At 35.4% G+C, this 16,692-nt stretch overlaps 1 protein-coding gene across 2 annotated transcripts in view; it reads left to right on the forward strand.

Annotated features, from left to right (window-relative positions):
• The first annotated feature begins 364 nt into the window (after nt 1–364).
• LOC123242379 (limbic system associated membrane protein) overlaps nt 365–16,692 on the forward strand; it is a 798,540-nt gene continuing 782,212 nt past the window's right edge. For both annotated transcript variants that reach the window (XM_044670083.1, XM_044670084.1), the window contains exon 1: nt 365–1,049. In XM_044670083.1, the coding sequence (XP_044526018.1) occupies nt 895–1,049 (155 nt within the window). In that variant the 5' untranslated portion in view covers nt 365–894. The remainder of the gene's footprint in view (nt 1,050–16,692) is intronic.

A 16,692-nucleotide genomic window follows, 5' to 3' on the forward strand; every position in this document is an offset into this window, starting at 1 on the left:
CTGTGAATTTACATAAACCACTTAATCTCTGAGAAACTTAGTTTACTCTTCTGGAAAATGGGCATAATAATAAATCCAAATATCTAGTTCACACAGTTGCTGTTAGAACCAAGTAGCACTGCATTTAAAGTATTTCACAAACTTTAAAGTGCTATTTCATGAACCTGAATTTACTATTTAAATGTCTCAGTTAGATGATTTCAAGATTTCTTCCAGCTTTAATGGTTAAAATTGGGTTTTGCATGTATGTGTGTGTGTTGTGTATGGAGAGAGAGACAGACAGAGATAGAGACAGGAGTAAGAGACAGGAGAGAGAGAGAGAGAGAGAGAGAGAGAGAGAGAGAGAGAGAGAAGCTGCTGCTGCTGCTGATTTTTTTACACTCACAGTGTAGAGCTTGGTGCTTGCTGGCCTCCCTCCGCCTAAGAAAAGTGGGTTATGAAAGGAGCTCCTCTCAGAGACTGTATAGCCCCTCACTGGAATAGGAGCATTCAGTAACAGAAAGAAAAAAGAAAGGACAAACAACAGCCACAACAAACCGATATCTTCTCTTTTTAAGGCTTTTCTTCATTTTTGCAAGTGGGGTTTATTTTTGCAATAAGCTTTTTTTAAAAAAGAAATTGTATTTTTGTTCATTTGACTTTTTTTTTTTTGGTTTGCTCGGGTTTTATGAGGGTCTCGTTAAGACTTAGGGGGAAAAGAAGAGAGGAGCAAGAGAGAGGAGGGGAGAGAAGAAAAGTGGAAAGGATTACAAGCTGGAAAAGCCCGGTCTGCTTTCACTCCTTGTTGGCTGTTGATGAACGCCTGTGTATTTGTAAATTGCTCTTCCTGTCCGACCTGCACACCCCGAGAGTGCCCATCTCCCTATATATACCCTGAAAGTCAGCGTGGCCACCATGGTCGGAAGAGTTCATCCCGATCGGAAACAGTTGCCGCTGGTCCTACTGAGATTGCTCTGCCTTCTCCCCACAGGACTGCCTGTTCGCGGCGTGGATTTTACCCGAGGCACTGACAACATCACCGTGAGGCAGGGAGACACGGCCATCCTCAGGTAGGGCATTCTGGTAACTTTTCCCAGTTTTTGATATCTATATGCATATGTACCAAGATATGTGTGTCTGTGCATGTATGTGCTCCCCTTAAACTACAGCTGCCGATGCTGTAAGAATCAGGGCTCTGTGTGTATTTATTGTTTTTCCTGATTCTATGATATTGAGCCATAAACTCGAAGGGGTTTCTGGTCCCATTTAAAGCGTCTACATTGATGATTGAATGTGCTGTTTCTATGGGCTATTGCTCTTACCAAGAAATGCTAACTTTAAGGTATGGCAAAACAAACAAACAAACAAAAACAACTAGACAGATTTTTTTTCTTTTTTAATTTACAAGTGCCTTGGTTTCTGAAGTCCTGGTGGGGTCCCTTAATTTAAGCATTGGTGTGTGTTAAGCAGCTTTGTTGAATTATGGCTCTCAGATATACTTCCAGTGTTCACTGTGTTGGTCTGCACTCATTGCAATGAGATGTTTGTGAATATGGATCTGAGTGTTTTGCTTTCTCACTAGTTCAAGTTGTCAGGGAGCTATTTGTCCCTTCCTGTAATTTCCTTATGGGTAATGAGGGAACTAAGAATGTGTAGGAACTTTATGTATCCCTTGATCTCCACCAACCCTAGAATTTGGGTAAAAATCAACCTGATAAGGAAGATGAAATAAAAGAACTTTCCAAATACCTAGTTACTCCAAGTGAAATGTAGGATTGTTAAACAAGAAGGGCTAAGGAAGAAATAATTTTTATTTCTGGTTAGTATTTCAAATTAATCCTTGACCCAAAAGTCACATTTTTATGATCCTCTGCCACACTCTAAAAGAATAATTGGTGATTGATATTTGGAGGGGGAAATCTTAAGTCCTTGGTGATTTTGACCCCTCTGAGGGGACAGAGAGAGCTGGCTCTCCAGGTGGTACTGTGTGCCAATTCACTTTTTAGATAATCTCCTCGTTCCTTTCCCAATTTCCACTTCCTCTTTACCCACCCCCCCCTGCCAGACACCATCCACACACACACACACCCACACACACCCATACACACTCACACATGTATCTTTTCTTTGGTATGATTCTCCTAGAATTTCTGTCAGATGCTGACAACAAAACCTTTCCTGTGGGATCCTTTAAAATCTCATTTTATCCCAATAAAATGTTCCAGTGTCTATCTGTATATCTGGCTAATATCGCCTGTTGTGGCAATAAAGAACTATATAGAATTGAAAATAAACCTCTAATCTGTGTGCAAGGAGCTGATAGTGCATAAACCCTGGGGCATCAGGGAGCAGTTCCTTAGCAGAGCTGCCGACAGCAGCAAAGTTTTCATTCCTTTCCTTAGAAATAAATTTGGTTGGTTGTCACAGAGTGTCCTGCTTTGGGATCTCTACACTTGTAATAGAAGAAAAAGTGAGTGAGTGAGTGAGAGAGAGAGAGAGAGAGTCTAAGTTGTTAGAAACTAAGGAGAATGAGGACATAAATTATGCCTTCTTCCTTTTCTTATGTACTGTGGTTGTGATCCTCAAAGATCCTTCCTTTCAAGCAGATTCCCTCTCCCACCTCCCTGGATTTGTTAGCTGGCATGTAAGGTTTATCCACACAGAGTAACAGGATTTAGAGTGATTCATCTGCTTGCAAAGGGGTTTAGACATGACATGGGAAATGCTTTCCAGAAACAACTAACAAGAGTCCTCCTTCAGCTATTTGCTGAAGTCCCCTCTCCATTAAATTATTAACCCTTCACTGTGTAGCCTTTTTGTTATAAACATGTGTACTGGGAATTCCACTTTCCAATGAGTTTTTTACTCAGAAGTTTGGATAGCAGCAGGGTGGGGTGGGGGGGATCATTCTGCATTTACAGGTACCTAAAATACCCAAGAAATTGGCAGATTATTTCTCTGTCATACAACTGCACTTTAAAATTTTTTTTCAACTTAAGGTGTACAAGAATTGTAAAGCTAATAATATATGTGGAAATATAGGCATATATTTGGTCAATATATATGGAAATGTTTATGCTTGTTAGTGGAAATGAGTGCTTCTGCATCCATGAACAAGTGTGTGTCTGTGGACAGATGAAAGGAGGGGGATTTATCCAGATGGGATAGAGAATATCTGTGTAAGTTATTTTTTTTCTTCTGTGTGTGAGTAAGGATATGAGTAAGGCAATAGAGGAGATATACAGACAGACAATGATAGACACAATAAATTGAATAATAATAAATACATAGATAGGTACCTGTACTAGAAGTAAGCATGTGTTGTCAGGGACATGCCAAGTTATTGACAGTGTGCTTGGAGACATCCAAATAAAACTTCTGAACAAGGGGTCACTCACGTACGAGAGACCTGGTTGTTCTTTTTCATTTATCCCCCCAGACATACTCCTCCTTCATGTCTGATTGCCTTTGCTTTGAGCAAGCCTATTTTTTTGATTTGGTGAAGATCTTTCAGAAGTAATTGTGCTTAGTTTTTCCTTTGTTTTCCTTGCTGGCCTTCTTCATGGACTCAAAATGAATCCAGTGAGCTTTGTGGTTTAGTTGTCTGGCAAAGAATGGTTCTCTTGCCCTCTGTTTAAGAGTAGCAGCCTGGGAAGGACACACTTCCACTTCCTCTGTGAAATTTTACTGTTAGTGTAAGCCTGCAGGGTACCGGAGGAAGGAGAAACTGATTCATCAGAAGTCATGGCTGCTGATTGGTTCTAGGTGAGTGAAAGGGGCTAAAAAGAAATAAAATCCATCTTTAAAGACTAGACTCTATGGCTCTGTATATTCTGAGGCAAGAGAAAGAGATGGATGATGGGAGATTTCTTAAAAAATCTTGTGTTCCAGTGACAGGTTTCTGACTGTCCCTCAAACTTTAAATTTTTCCTCTTTATTTCTTTGCAGCAATATTTCTTTGGAGGATTACTCATCAGTGTAGCATAATTATGACCCTGAGCATAAACTTATATCTCCATAACCTTGCTTATCTTTTTATGGTTCCTGACTGTATATATAGTCTTTTTTTTTGTGGGAATGGTGAAAAAACTGTGGAGTCATTAGTGAAAAGAAAGAAGGGAGACAGGTGGCATCTGCATTCTTTAACATAGAAGGTACCAGCTTTAGTAAGTTTACACTCAATAACTTCATGAAGAATTAAAGGAAATCCAAGCCCCATCTTGAGTCCCAAGATAAAAAAAAGTGCCCCCTCTCGAATACATAAATATACACATAAATGCATACTATGTGTCTCCTCTAGAGGAATTAATCTATTCTTCTTTCTAATATCATTTACTAAGGGAGGAGTTTATGATAACTGGTCCAGGTTCTAGCGTTGTTTCTTTAAACTGTTTCTCTTTATCTTCATTAATGTCTTCCACATAAATTCAACTTTCTTGGCTAGCAGTAGGCATCAAGTCAACAGGTAAATGAAAAGAGGTCTGTTCTAACTTCAGCTAAAAGAAAAATAAAAATCCTTGCTGAAATTATACTTAGTAGCAGCGGAATCTTCATGGAGAATGATGAGTAGTACATTGACATCAAAGGTATGAGTCTATGCATAGTATATAAGTATAACCTTGTTAATACAAATTCATTGACATAAATTAATTCATGTCCAATAATATACATTTACATTGGGTGTGCAGTATAAGTACGTGTATGTTAAAGACAAAAACATTAGATTAGCAAAATAGTTGACATTCTCACTTTGTTAAATTGGTCAAGGGGCAGCTGAGTAGCTTAGTGAATTGAGAGCCAGGCCTAGAGACAGGAGGTCCTGGGTCCAAATGTGACCTCAGACACTTCCTAGCTGTGTGATCCTGGATAAGATACTTAGCCCTCATTGCATAGCTCTTACCGCTCTTCTGCCTTGAAACCAATACACAGTATGGATTCAAAGATGGAAAGTAAGTGTTTTAAAAATAAAAAATAAATTTGTCATTGAAAGATATTTTTCTTACAGAAAATAGACATATTCTACTTTTGTAGTATTATAGAATTTTATATTACTGGATGTGAGCTTGGCATTATTTATTCCCAAAGAAGAAATATGTATATAACTATAAGTAAGCTACATTACTGGAACCCAAGAAATACAAATTCTTGGGCTTATTAGTCTTTTCTCTTTTTCTTTTCTTACATTTTAAGTATTATTATGTCATTTCCACCCAATTGCTTTTTGCATTTATTTCCTAATGAATTTTTTAATAAAGTAAGTAAAGAGTCAAGGAAAAAAGATTCATTTATTTCAGAGTAAGATGTAAAGATTTTGTAAAGATTAAAAAAATACATCAGTTTCCCTTCTTTAAAACATCTGTAACTCCTACATGCATGAAAAAATGTCAAACTGGAGGAAACATACAAATTGATTAAATAATATATGATCTTTCTAAGACTTATAATTATATTCTTTGAAAACAAAGTTTCTACATTAAAACCAAAGCTATTCTTTGCCTAAAGGGTAAATTCATGAAACTTGGACATTTCATAAAAAAAAAAAAATGATTGTCCAACCCTCACTCCTTATTGTCAATTAGCTGTCTCTGTGACCTGCACAAGGCATTTTCCCAATTTAAGTCAACATTTTAAAATCTAATTTGAAGAAGATAATCTCAAAGGGAGATGCCTTCAGTGATTCTATGGTATTGGTAGTTAATGGGATTTGTAAGCCAAGTTTAAATATACATATATACATATATATGTATATATATATATATATACATATATATGCATATGTGTTTATTTAATTTGATCATCATTAGACTGAAAATAAAATAAATTGTGCAAATGTGATGAAATTCTTTTAAAAATTCTTAAATAAAATGTTCATTTCCATTTTGATAACTCAGGGAAATTATAAAATATGTGATTAATGTTATTGAATAAACGATATATTCAGTACAATTTTCAACTAAAAGCATCTTATGATATAGGCAGCTAGGTGGCGCAGTAGATAGAGCACTGAACTTGGAATCAGAAAGATCCATCTTCATGGATTCAAATCTGACCCCAGACACTTATTAGTTGTGTGACCCTGGCAAATCACTTACTCTGTTTACCTTAATTCTTATTTAAAATGAGTTGGAGAAGGAAATGTCAAGCTATTCCTGTGTCTATGCCAAGAAAACCTCAAATGGGGTCAAATAGGGTTGGACACAACAGAAAATGATGGAATGACAACAATATAGCATGATTTATCCTTAGATGGCATCACTGTAGAATTTTTAGCAATTTAAAACAAGTCTATCTCACTCTTCAATAAATATTGCCTTTCATGGCATAAGTTAATTGTCATAGATAATTGGGCTTTTAAAATCCATCCCCAGGATGACTATGGATAAGTTATTTAGACTATTGCATGAATGACTGCTATCTGTGCATACATGAATTTATGCATATATATGTTTATTTATATTTGCATGTGTATATAGCATACTTGTGATTTTGCTTCTCTAGAAATGCCCAGTGGAGAAATAGCCTATCTTAAGGCTGATGGGAAATGGCTTTGTAACATAGAAAGTTTCTTGGCTTTGAGAGATGGACTTATCTAGGGTCATAAAATCAACCTTTCTGATTCTGAGGACAGGTGTCTAGTCACTACATGACATATTTATATATGTAAATGTGTTTTTTTCTTGACCAAAAAGAATAAAATTCAAATGGGGGAATATTTAACAAATATGGCCTCATAGATAAATGAAAAGGTGGTAGGAATATCTAATAATAATTCAATATATAGATATATGTGTGTTGTTCATTTAGTTATGTTCAACTCTGTTACCATATATGTGTATGTATATGTATTTGCATATAGTTGTATACATTTATGTGTGTGTGAATGTGTGTGTAATATGATCCTCACACAAACCATATGAGCCAGACACTTTTATTGCCCTCGTTTTGCAGATGAGAAAATTGAGGCTGAAGGAACATAATTCTTTGGCTCAGGATCATGCTGCTAGAAAATATTTAGAGTAACTTATGATCCTCGGTCATGGTGATCAAACCCACCACTCCCACTGTACTCTCTGGTTCCAACACTTTCATTGTACTCATGAGTTCAAGTCACTAAACTCAGATAAATTTGTGGAAGTGATTACTGAGCAGTTCTCAGGGATCAGGAATGTGGAGAATAATAGATTTATCACATGACTAGAAATAAGCAGGTATATATATATATATATATGTGTGTGTGTGTATATATATATATTTTTTTTTTAAAATAAGAAGGTAGGTTAGATTTATATATAGGACTCTGAATGTGACTTCAGTTCCTGGAAAAATACTAGCACCTAAAATTTCCCATTCTAAAGCTGTATGAGCATTTAGAATGTTAAATGATGATTAGCAAGAATTAGCAAGGATACAGCAAGAATAATTCATGGAATCCTAGATCTAGGCCACAGAAGGACCTGGGAGGTCTTCTGGGCATAATCTTGATTTAAGAAATGGAGATTTAATGACTTATCCAAAGTTATAGAAATAGGGAGCATTTTAAGGAGGATCTGATCCTAGGACTCCCTCCACTCCTTTTTACTACAGAGATTTTGACAAACTAGATACAGATCAGGATAATGCAAATAGCATTCCATACAAAGGACTAGAGCAAGGCTTTAGATAACAATCTGTTATTATGCCCTTGGGTATAAGATGGAGAGATGTGAGCTAGGTAAACTCAGAAATAAATGAGCAGACCCAAAGTGAGATGTTTGGCAAGTTGATTTCATCTTGGAATGATGTCTTAGTTATAGTACCACAAGGCTCTCTTTCTTATCCTAGTTGCTTCAACATTTTTAACCATCATTTAGATAAAAGCATAGATTTTAAGTTTTGTGTCTTTTTTGTGGAATATAGCTGTGAAGAAATACCCAGACAATAATATGTCACAAGCAGGATCTGGAAAGGTCTTGACAGGTTAGAATTACATATCAAGATAAATTTTATCAAAGAGATTTAAAAAATCATCTGAAAGAGTATATATTATTGAGTTGAACTCCTTTTAAGACCTATTATTTTATTTTCTTCTTGTGAGGATATTTAAAACAAACATACATAAGATTACTATCTTTAGCTCCCCCAATACACAAACATACATATATTTTATGCATAAAATATATGTGTGTTTCTATATTGTGAGCATATGCACATTCAGCAATTGTTCCAGGCCTATTTGCTAGCTAGGGCCATTAATTGGTAAGATGTCATCATGCACCGGACAGAATTTTTTTTGTTTTGGTATGTTATTGCCTGTAGAAATTGTCTTGGGCTTCAGTTCTCTGCTTACTTCCCTATGTTGTCTCTTACTTAAACATGAACATCAATACCAAGTTCTGTAATCATGATTTGAATAGGTTTTAGTTGAAAACAATGAAATTTACTTATGCCAGTACCCAAGGGAACAAATGGGAACATATTAACTGTCAGAAATTTTGCTATATGATAGCTCTTATTTCTTCATTTGAAATGCAAACGCAGAATAACCTTCAGTATTGGATGGATATGAGCAGATTTCATTTCATGTAGTCCTTTTCTCACCTACGTGAATATTCATTTATTCATTCATTCACTCTTTAATTTAAATGAGAACCCAAATCCACCAAAACAGCAGAATCCATCATATTGTACCCACCTTTTCCATCTCTTTCCAATCAGAAAACAGGTTCATTCCAACAAATTTCAACCTTCTTGTTAACAATTTATGTGTATGAAGTACAACAATATCATTTCTAATGTTGACAAAATAATATTGTATTTCTCTTCTATTTTTAAGCTTAGACGTTAATTTTGGCTGAACCACTCTGCCTAATACTGAAATAAGTATGCTAATTTGGACATAATTTCTAACATTAATATAGTGCTTGCTCTGTGCCAGGTACTGTGTTAAGTAGTTTATGATTATTATTTTATTTAATTCCCATAACAACCTTGGGACATAGGTATTCTTCTTCACATTTGACAGATGAGGAAACTGAGGTAAAGAGAGGTTAAGCCACTCATCCAGGATCACATAGCTAGTAAGTGTATGTGGTGCTTGCTCAGTCATAAGCTACAGTGGTATGTCTATATTTTTGCATCATTATTTTCCAATTATTCCATGGAATACTGCTCTTTCATAGTAGTAGTCAGTGTTTACTATGAAGGTGATCTCCACTGGAGTGCCCTAAGAGTCAATCTCTCCTTGGCCCTGTGATGCTTAAAATGATTTTCAGATTTGAATTAAAAGCGTATTAATTGCATTTATAGATGAAACAGCTAGAAGCAGAGGCACATATATAATGGAATCTTTATCTACCAGATGAAAGGCAGAGGTGACCTAGTGTTTAGCAATGGGAAGGTGATAGTCCCACTCTGCTCTGCCTTGATCAGCCTACATCTGAAATATGTTTAATTTTGGATACTGATTTTTAAGAAGAGGATTAATAATTTAAAAAAAAAAATAGAGAGGAAAGAAAGTAGGATACTGAAGGGTTTTTCACTCATGGTTCCATACAAATTACAAGGTGGTGAAGACAAAATGTAGGGAGAAATGATTGCCATCTTTAGGAATCTGAAGTCTTTTCATGAAAAAAAAAAAAGTATTAAACCTGTTTTGCTTAGCTCCAGAGGACTCAACTACCAATAGCTAGACATTTCAAATAGGTCGCTTTTAGCCCTATGGTAGAAGAAATTAGCTAATAATTAGAATTATGTAAAAAATAAAATTAGAAGATAGTTGGTCTCCTCAATAAACATTTTATAATAAAGGCTGAATGGTTATCTTTGGTTTATATTATCAAGAGCTTAGATATTTAAGTGCGAATTGGACAAGGTGGATTCTGAGGTCCCTTCCAACTTCAACCATTCAGTATGTCAGTAAATCTTCAGTGTGAAAATATCTTGACTAGTGATATTTTCCCATCTAAAATATCAAGAGAAGAAGAGACTTAGACCCCTTGGGCTTATACTGAAAAAAAAAAGACTTCAAGAATGGGGAAATGAGCTAGAGACTTCAATATAAAAGAAGGGAAAATGTTTAATGGTTTATGAGACATTTATTAGAGTGTACCACCAGAATTAGCATGACTGTGGAATGGGGGACAGTTTGAGATGAATTCCAAGGGGGCATCTCCCTTTTATGACCTTTGAGGAATTGGCAAAGGATATTGCAAGCCCTGCTGTTGCTAAGGTTGTGAAAATTATTCTGGCCACCAGTGTTACTATATACTATGCAATGCCCTACATCTTATTGAATAGAAGAGATCCCAGATGGTGTAGTTAGCTGGCTGTAGTGGCATGCACAGACCCCCTGTGCCCCATTGCAGTATCGTAATAAACCTGCAGGGCTTGGAACTGCCCTATGAGAGGAAACATATGTTTTTCCTTGGCGTAACAGCAGCCTTTGGCAGAGATGGAAATCCGTGTTTTTGCCACCTCTTGCTACACACCAAAGACATCCCATAACAGAGACTTTAAGATTTTTTTTTTCTGAAAAAATCAGAATTTATGATTGCTTTAAGAAAGTAGTAGGTGTTTGTTATAGGGAGACAAAGGTGACCAGGACTAAAGGATCAGACGATAGAATTTATATGTGTAAAGGCAGAGAGAAATCATAAAGTGGTAAGAGAAGACTGTTTCTTCTCCCTCTAGTGGCAGGCATGTAGTTCAATTAATTAATAAATAAAGTTATCAAGTTCCTGTTAAATTTCTGGAACTGTTCTAGGTGCTAGGGTTAGAAAGGCAAAAAAAGGAAACGGTCTTATTTTCAAGAACCTTAGGAGATTACAAGGAAATAAATAAGAATATTGAAAGAATATGTAAAAGGGAACACATAGGTGACTCAGTAGATTGAGAACCAGACTTTAAGGTAGAAAGCCCTGTGTTCAAATGTGGTCTCAGGAGCTCCCTAGCTGTGTGACCCTGGGCTAGTCTCTCGACTCCCCCATTGCCCAGCCCTTACCACACTTCTGCTGGAAACCAATACACAGGATTGATTCTAATACAGAAGGTAAGGATTTTTTTATAAGAAGAAAGTATAATCAAAATATATAGATGTATATAAAGTAAAGAAGTAATCTTCTTTCCTTCCTTCCTCTCACCCTCCCTCCCTCCTTCTTTCTCCTTTTCTATAGAAGACCTGGGTTCCAAGCAAATGTCAAAACTTATTAAGCTATTTAACCCTGGGTAGTCAAGCAACAGTCATTTATTTATTTATGAGAGTTACATATACACATATGCATGTGTATTTATGTGAATGTACATATATATGTGAAAGTAGAGAAGCTTCATGGCACTGTAGAAGGAGCATAGGGTAGGGAGTCATTAGGCGAGAAGACCTAGGTCTTATTCCCAACTCTTCAACCAATTTTCTATGTTTCCTTGAGCAGGTCCTTTCCCTCTTTGGTACTGAGTTCTGTCATATGTAAAATGAGGGGTTTGAACTAGATAATCCCTGAGGTCTCTTCTAGCACTAACATACTGTGATTCTATGAATGCTGTTCAGACACTTCTGAGGAAAGATATGAATCCAGGGTGTTATTTTTATGAAGATGATGTGATTAAATGAAAGAGGAAATCCTCATTTCTTATAGTTGTCATAATCCCAGGAGGGCAAAACAGATTTTCAGCTAAATGTTACAATATTTGCTACAAGGATGAGACAAAACTCAAATGTCTAGTTTTCCTGAAAATAAAAGTATGTGATCATACAGAAACAACCATGTGCTGTAAATAATTTGTGTTATAAGCCTATTTCATCCATATTGCATTAATATATTTGTGCAGAAGTATTTGTTTTTCATCTTTTCCTTCTTTCTCTTGGTGTCTGTGAATGAATTTCTGTATACATATTTGTGAAACTACATGCAAAATAGAAAGCATGCATAGTTATTTCATATATGTAACACATAGACATGTATATATACTCACAGATAAAATTGAAAGCACACAATGTGAATTGCACTAATAATGACAGTGGGGGGTCAGTGCAAAAAAATCTAGATTATCAAGTATGTAAAGAGATGCAATTTTTGTGAAGCATCACAAAATGCCTTTCTTCCTTTATTTTGATTAGTGTCCCAGTGACTATTAAACACTGAAGCATTGAATACTAAGGAAGTACTGAAGTATAAAGGGTCCTTTACTTTTAATTGCCCATTATGATACTTGAATTAGCTCATGTAAAGTGATGTAGAATAATAATTTGCAAGGAAATTTACTTCCTACTATTTTTTGCATCTTATAAACCTTTGCTTCCACATCATTACTGAAAACTAAGAAGAAATATGAGGCTTTGTTGGTTTTTAACTATTTTATGAAATTTATTCAGTGGACTAGTCCAACATTCACCCATTTGCTTTATGTTTGTAATATATTCCAGTCTAGATGGGGTAGGAGATTGGACAAGATGATTTCTTTCTTCCCTTTCAGTTCTATGATACATGTTTCTCATTTCTGCTCCTAAACTCCAAGTTCCCCAGTTGCCTTAAAATTTGTCACAATCTTAATCCTTCTCTTTCTCTACCTCTCCATAGTTTCTTATATTTTGGTCACACTTTCCTCACCACTATTGACTGTAACCTTTTACTAGTTATTTTCTCATCTCTCTGCTCATCCTTTAAAGCAGAGATTCTTAATGTGGGTGTCTGTAAACTTCTGTTTTTTTCCCTTAGTCTACTAAGGGGAAAAAATCTACTAAGGAGAGAAATCTGTCAAGAAGCCTTAGTATTTGGAACTCAACTTATTTCTTCCAACATATGATTGAAGAAATGATTGTCCTTCTCAACTTGTAGCTTGTAAAGGCAATGCCAGAAATCTCTTTGAAAAGAACACTGCCCCAATTTTACACATAACTTGCACAGATGTGACTACAGTCAAGACAGATTATGGAGGATAAGTCAAGAAGCTCCTAGGATTAATAGAAAATTCTTTAGATGTTTTTCAATAAGGGTTTCTATTATAATCCTATTTATTTTATTTTATTCTTTTAATAGCATTGCCTTGAGGATGTATCCATAGGCTTCACCAGACTGTCAAAAGGGACTATTGCACAAAGTTGTTAGAAGGAATTCCAATAGTTACTTTACCAGGACTTGGTAGCAAGCCCTCTATCATATATTCTGTTCATAATAATACTCCTAAGTTATATCTTCTTCATGAGATAGTATTAGATCATAGTCCAAAGTTCCAATTAGATCCAATCCTTCTTCTCCTTCTATGTGGTACCATTAGGATGTGAATATAGAACACAAAAAGTTATGGTTACTATAGCAATAACCTTATATGGATGGAACTGTTTGGTCAGATCAAATCAGAACTTTTGATCGGCATTGAATTTAGTCACTTTGTATAAATATAGCCTTAGAGATTTTATCTCCATCATCTCTCCATTTAATCTGTCAACTCTACATTTATCATAATTATCTCTTCCTCATCCCTTTTACCTTAATTCATTCTATTGCCTCTCATTCTATTTACAGGGTACCCCCCCAGCTACATTTTTCAGTTCTGTCTTAAAGTCAAAATGATTAAGAATCTTTGATGCAAAAGAATTCTCTTCTACCCCACTTCCTGATTACCATGGTTATTAAATCATATGCTCCTGGGTTTGAGGCATGTCACTTACAATATCTCCTTTTACATTGTCTATGTGTATAGCAATTTACCAAAATTCACTTCTCTGCTGTCACACATCTACATCCATTATAGTCCTCTACTGGGATAAGTAAAGGAGAGAAGGTCTGAATTTAATTCAACAAACATTAAGCCCCTATACTGTGTAGAGCATTGCTTTAAGTAATGGAAGAAAGAAACGGATGTAAGATAAGACTTGGTCTTTACCTTCCAGAAACTTACAGTCTAGTAAAGTCTGTAAAACATATTAATTAAGATAAAAATAAATAAGTACATAAATAAGGTACAATGTACTCTGTGATCATTGTGTCTTGATTCTGACTGTTCATCTACTCTAATCACTACGTGCCAATATGTTATTCTCTCTGATAGGACAAGATTGACTTTCAGGAACATCAAACCCCAATAGCACATAATGACCATTAAGAGTCTACAATAAGCCTCCATTGAAAAGGAGCTGTTAATATTAGTTATGTGTCATATTGTCTGTTGCTGTCCTAATCCAAGTACTCACCTTCTGAAACAGAAAATAAAGAAATTTGAAGACAAACTCAATGGTTTCTGCAATTTAAGTACGTTGTAAGCGATACAGTCTCACACAATAACAGAATTTAGAGTTTAAAGGAACCAGACATACAATCTTATCCACTCCACACTCAATACCATGACATATCTGACATATGGACATCTAAGTTCTGCTTATAGACCTTCGATGAAGAGAAATATTTTGCTTACTGAGGCAGTCCACTCCCTATTTGAAGAGCTTTGGTTTTAAGTTTTAAACACTTTTCCTTTTTACATTAAGCCTAAATTTACCTTTTAGCACCTGCATCTATCCCTCCTGGTTCTACTCTCTAGAGCCAATCCCTCTTCTACATGATAACCCTTCCAATACTTGAATACAACTCTGATGTCCACTATGAATCTTCTCTTCTCTAGGACAAATACCCTCAATTCCTGAAACCATTTCTGCACTCAACACCCTTTACTAATCTAACTGCCATCCTTTGGATACTCTCCTAATCCATGAATTAGCTTCTTAAAATGTGATACTCAGAAATGAACATATTTCTCTTGATGCATATTCATTTTTATATATTTACATATACTTTTTGTTTTTCAAGGAAACTTCTATTTTTCCCCATTCTTATTGCAAATATTCTAATATTTATTGGAAAAAAGAGTTTAACACATCTGGGATTATGAAGATTATAAGAAAAATGGATTTTCTCTTTCATTTGGTAGCACCATGTTCATAATAATAACAATAAGACTACCACTTCCTTTTTCGAAAAAAGGTATTATTCACAAAACAAAGCAAGATCCCTTTAACTTTTTTTGGTTTTTATAGCAGAGTGATGATTCATAATGAATTTATGAATACACCCAAACATCTGGATCAGCTTCAAACAAATTGTTGTCTAACCAATGGGAAAATTATTATTTTAACCCAAGAGTAAGACATTTATTTATCCTATTGAATCTCATCTTATTAGATCCTCCTAGTTCTTTAGTGCATCAGTATCTTTTTAGATCCTGACTTTATCATATAGTTTAACTATTTCTTTCATCTGCAGATGTGATGAGTATGCCTTTATCCAAATCATAGATAAAAATATAAAGCAGTTCAAGGTCAATGCCTCCCTGGAGGCATTTCCCTGAAGAACTTTTAATAAGTAGTCATTGAATCATTAACTTAATGATTTCTCTGAATATAAAATATTCTTTAATTCAGGATTTTTTATCTGTTTGGGGGTCATATCTTCCTTCTTCATATAGACCAATTCTCAGAATAATATTTTAAATATGTAAAATAAAATAGGTTTTATTACTAAGGAACCAAAACGATATTGAAATGCTATTTAAATATTTTTAAAATTAGTAAGACTCAGAGAAAAATTCTTGGTTATTCTACATTTTCCCACAAGATTGATGAGATACATTATCAATTGTTTGCTAATATCTAGGTAAATGATATCTACAATAGCCATCTTTTCTTTTGTCTTTGTGAACATGAAAAACATGGAATAAACTTAATGTGACATGATTTGTTCTTTAGTGAGATCTTTCAATTTTTCTTCTGTTTTTTCATTCTTTTGAGTTTTTAAAAACTGTTTCCTGCTGTCTCATGAAGTCATTAGTTTCCTTTGTTCCAATTCTAAATTTAGGGAACCATTTTTTTCTTTGAGGCTTTGTATTTCCTTTCTTAGTTATTTTTCTCTATAACACATTGCATTTCTTTTTTTTTTAGACCCTTAACTTCTGTGTATTGGCTCCTAGGTGGAAGAGTGGTAAGGGTGGGCAATGGGGGTCAAGTGACTTGCCCAGGGTCACACAGCTGGGAAGTGTCTGAGGCCGGATTTGAACCTAGGACCTCCTGTCTCTAGGCCTGACTCTCAATCCACTGAGCTACCCAGCTGCCCCATGCATTTCTTTTTTTTTAAGGAACTGTTTTCTATAGTATATTTAAACTGTTGATTTTTTCTTTCATTTTCTTTTCTAATTTTATTAGTTGTTTTTTATAGTTTTATTGGAACTCTTCTATGGGTTCATTTTGGACTTGACATCCTTTCACAATTTCCTTTGAGTTTCACTTTTTTCATTTTTGTATTGCTGTCCTCTTTTGAGCTTGTATTTTGGTCATCTTTCTTGTTGAAGTATTTTTCTTGTATCAGGCACTTTTCCTTTTGTTTCATTTAAGCTTAAGTGGTGGAGGGAGTACTGTCCATCACTTGAATTGCCCCAGGGATCAGCTCAACTGTCTTGGTCTCAGACTGAACACTCTACTGAGGTGGTCTGATTGGTCAGGTATGTGGAGGTTTACAGCTATTCATTTCATCTGGTTCCAATTGTGTTCTCTCCAATCCCACTGAAACTAGAGTTTGTTGGACTGAGTTCTTTACACTGCTTCTTCTGTTTTGACTGGGGTATGTAGGTCTGCTTTCCTCCTATTGCTGCTTGTTCTCCATTGGGTTCCATTCTTACCCTGCTGGGGCTAGACTGAGGTTGGGTGTGCTCTGATGCTTGTATTATATCTTGTCCAAGTTTTGTTGAGACTGGACC

The sequence above is a fragment of the Gracilinanus agilis genome, chromosome 3, assembly GCF_016433145.1.
Source record: "Gracilinanus agilis isolate LMUSP501 chromosome 3, AgileGrace, whole genome shotgun sequence".
In the NCBI taxonomy this organism is placed as follows: domain Eukaryota; kingdom Metazoa; phylum Chordata; class Mammalia; order Didelphimorphia; family Didelphidae; genus Gracilinanus; species Gracilinanus agilis.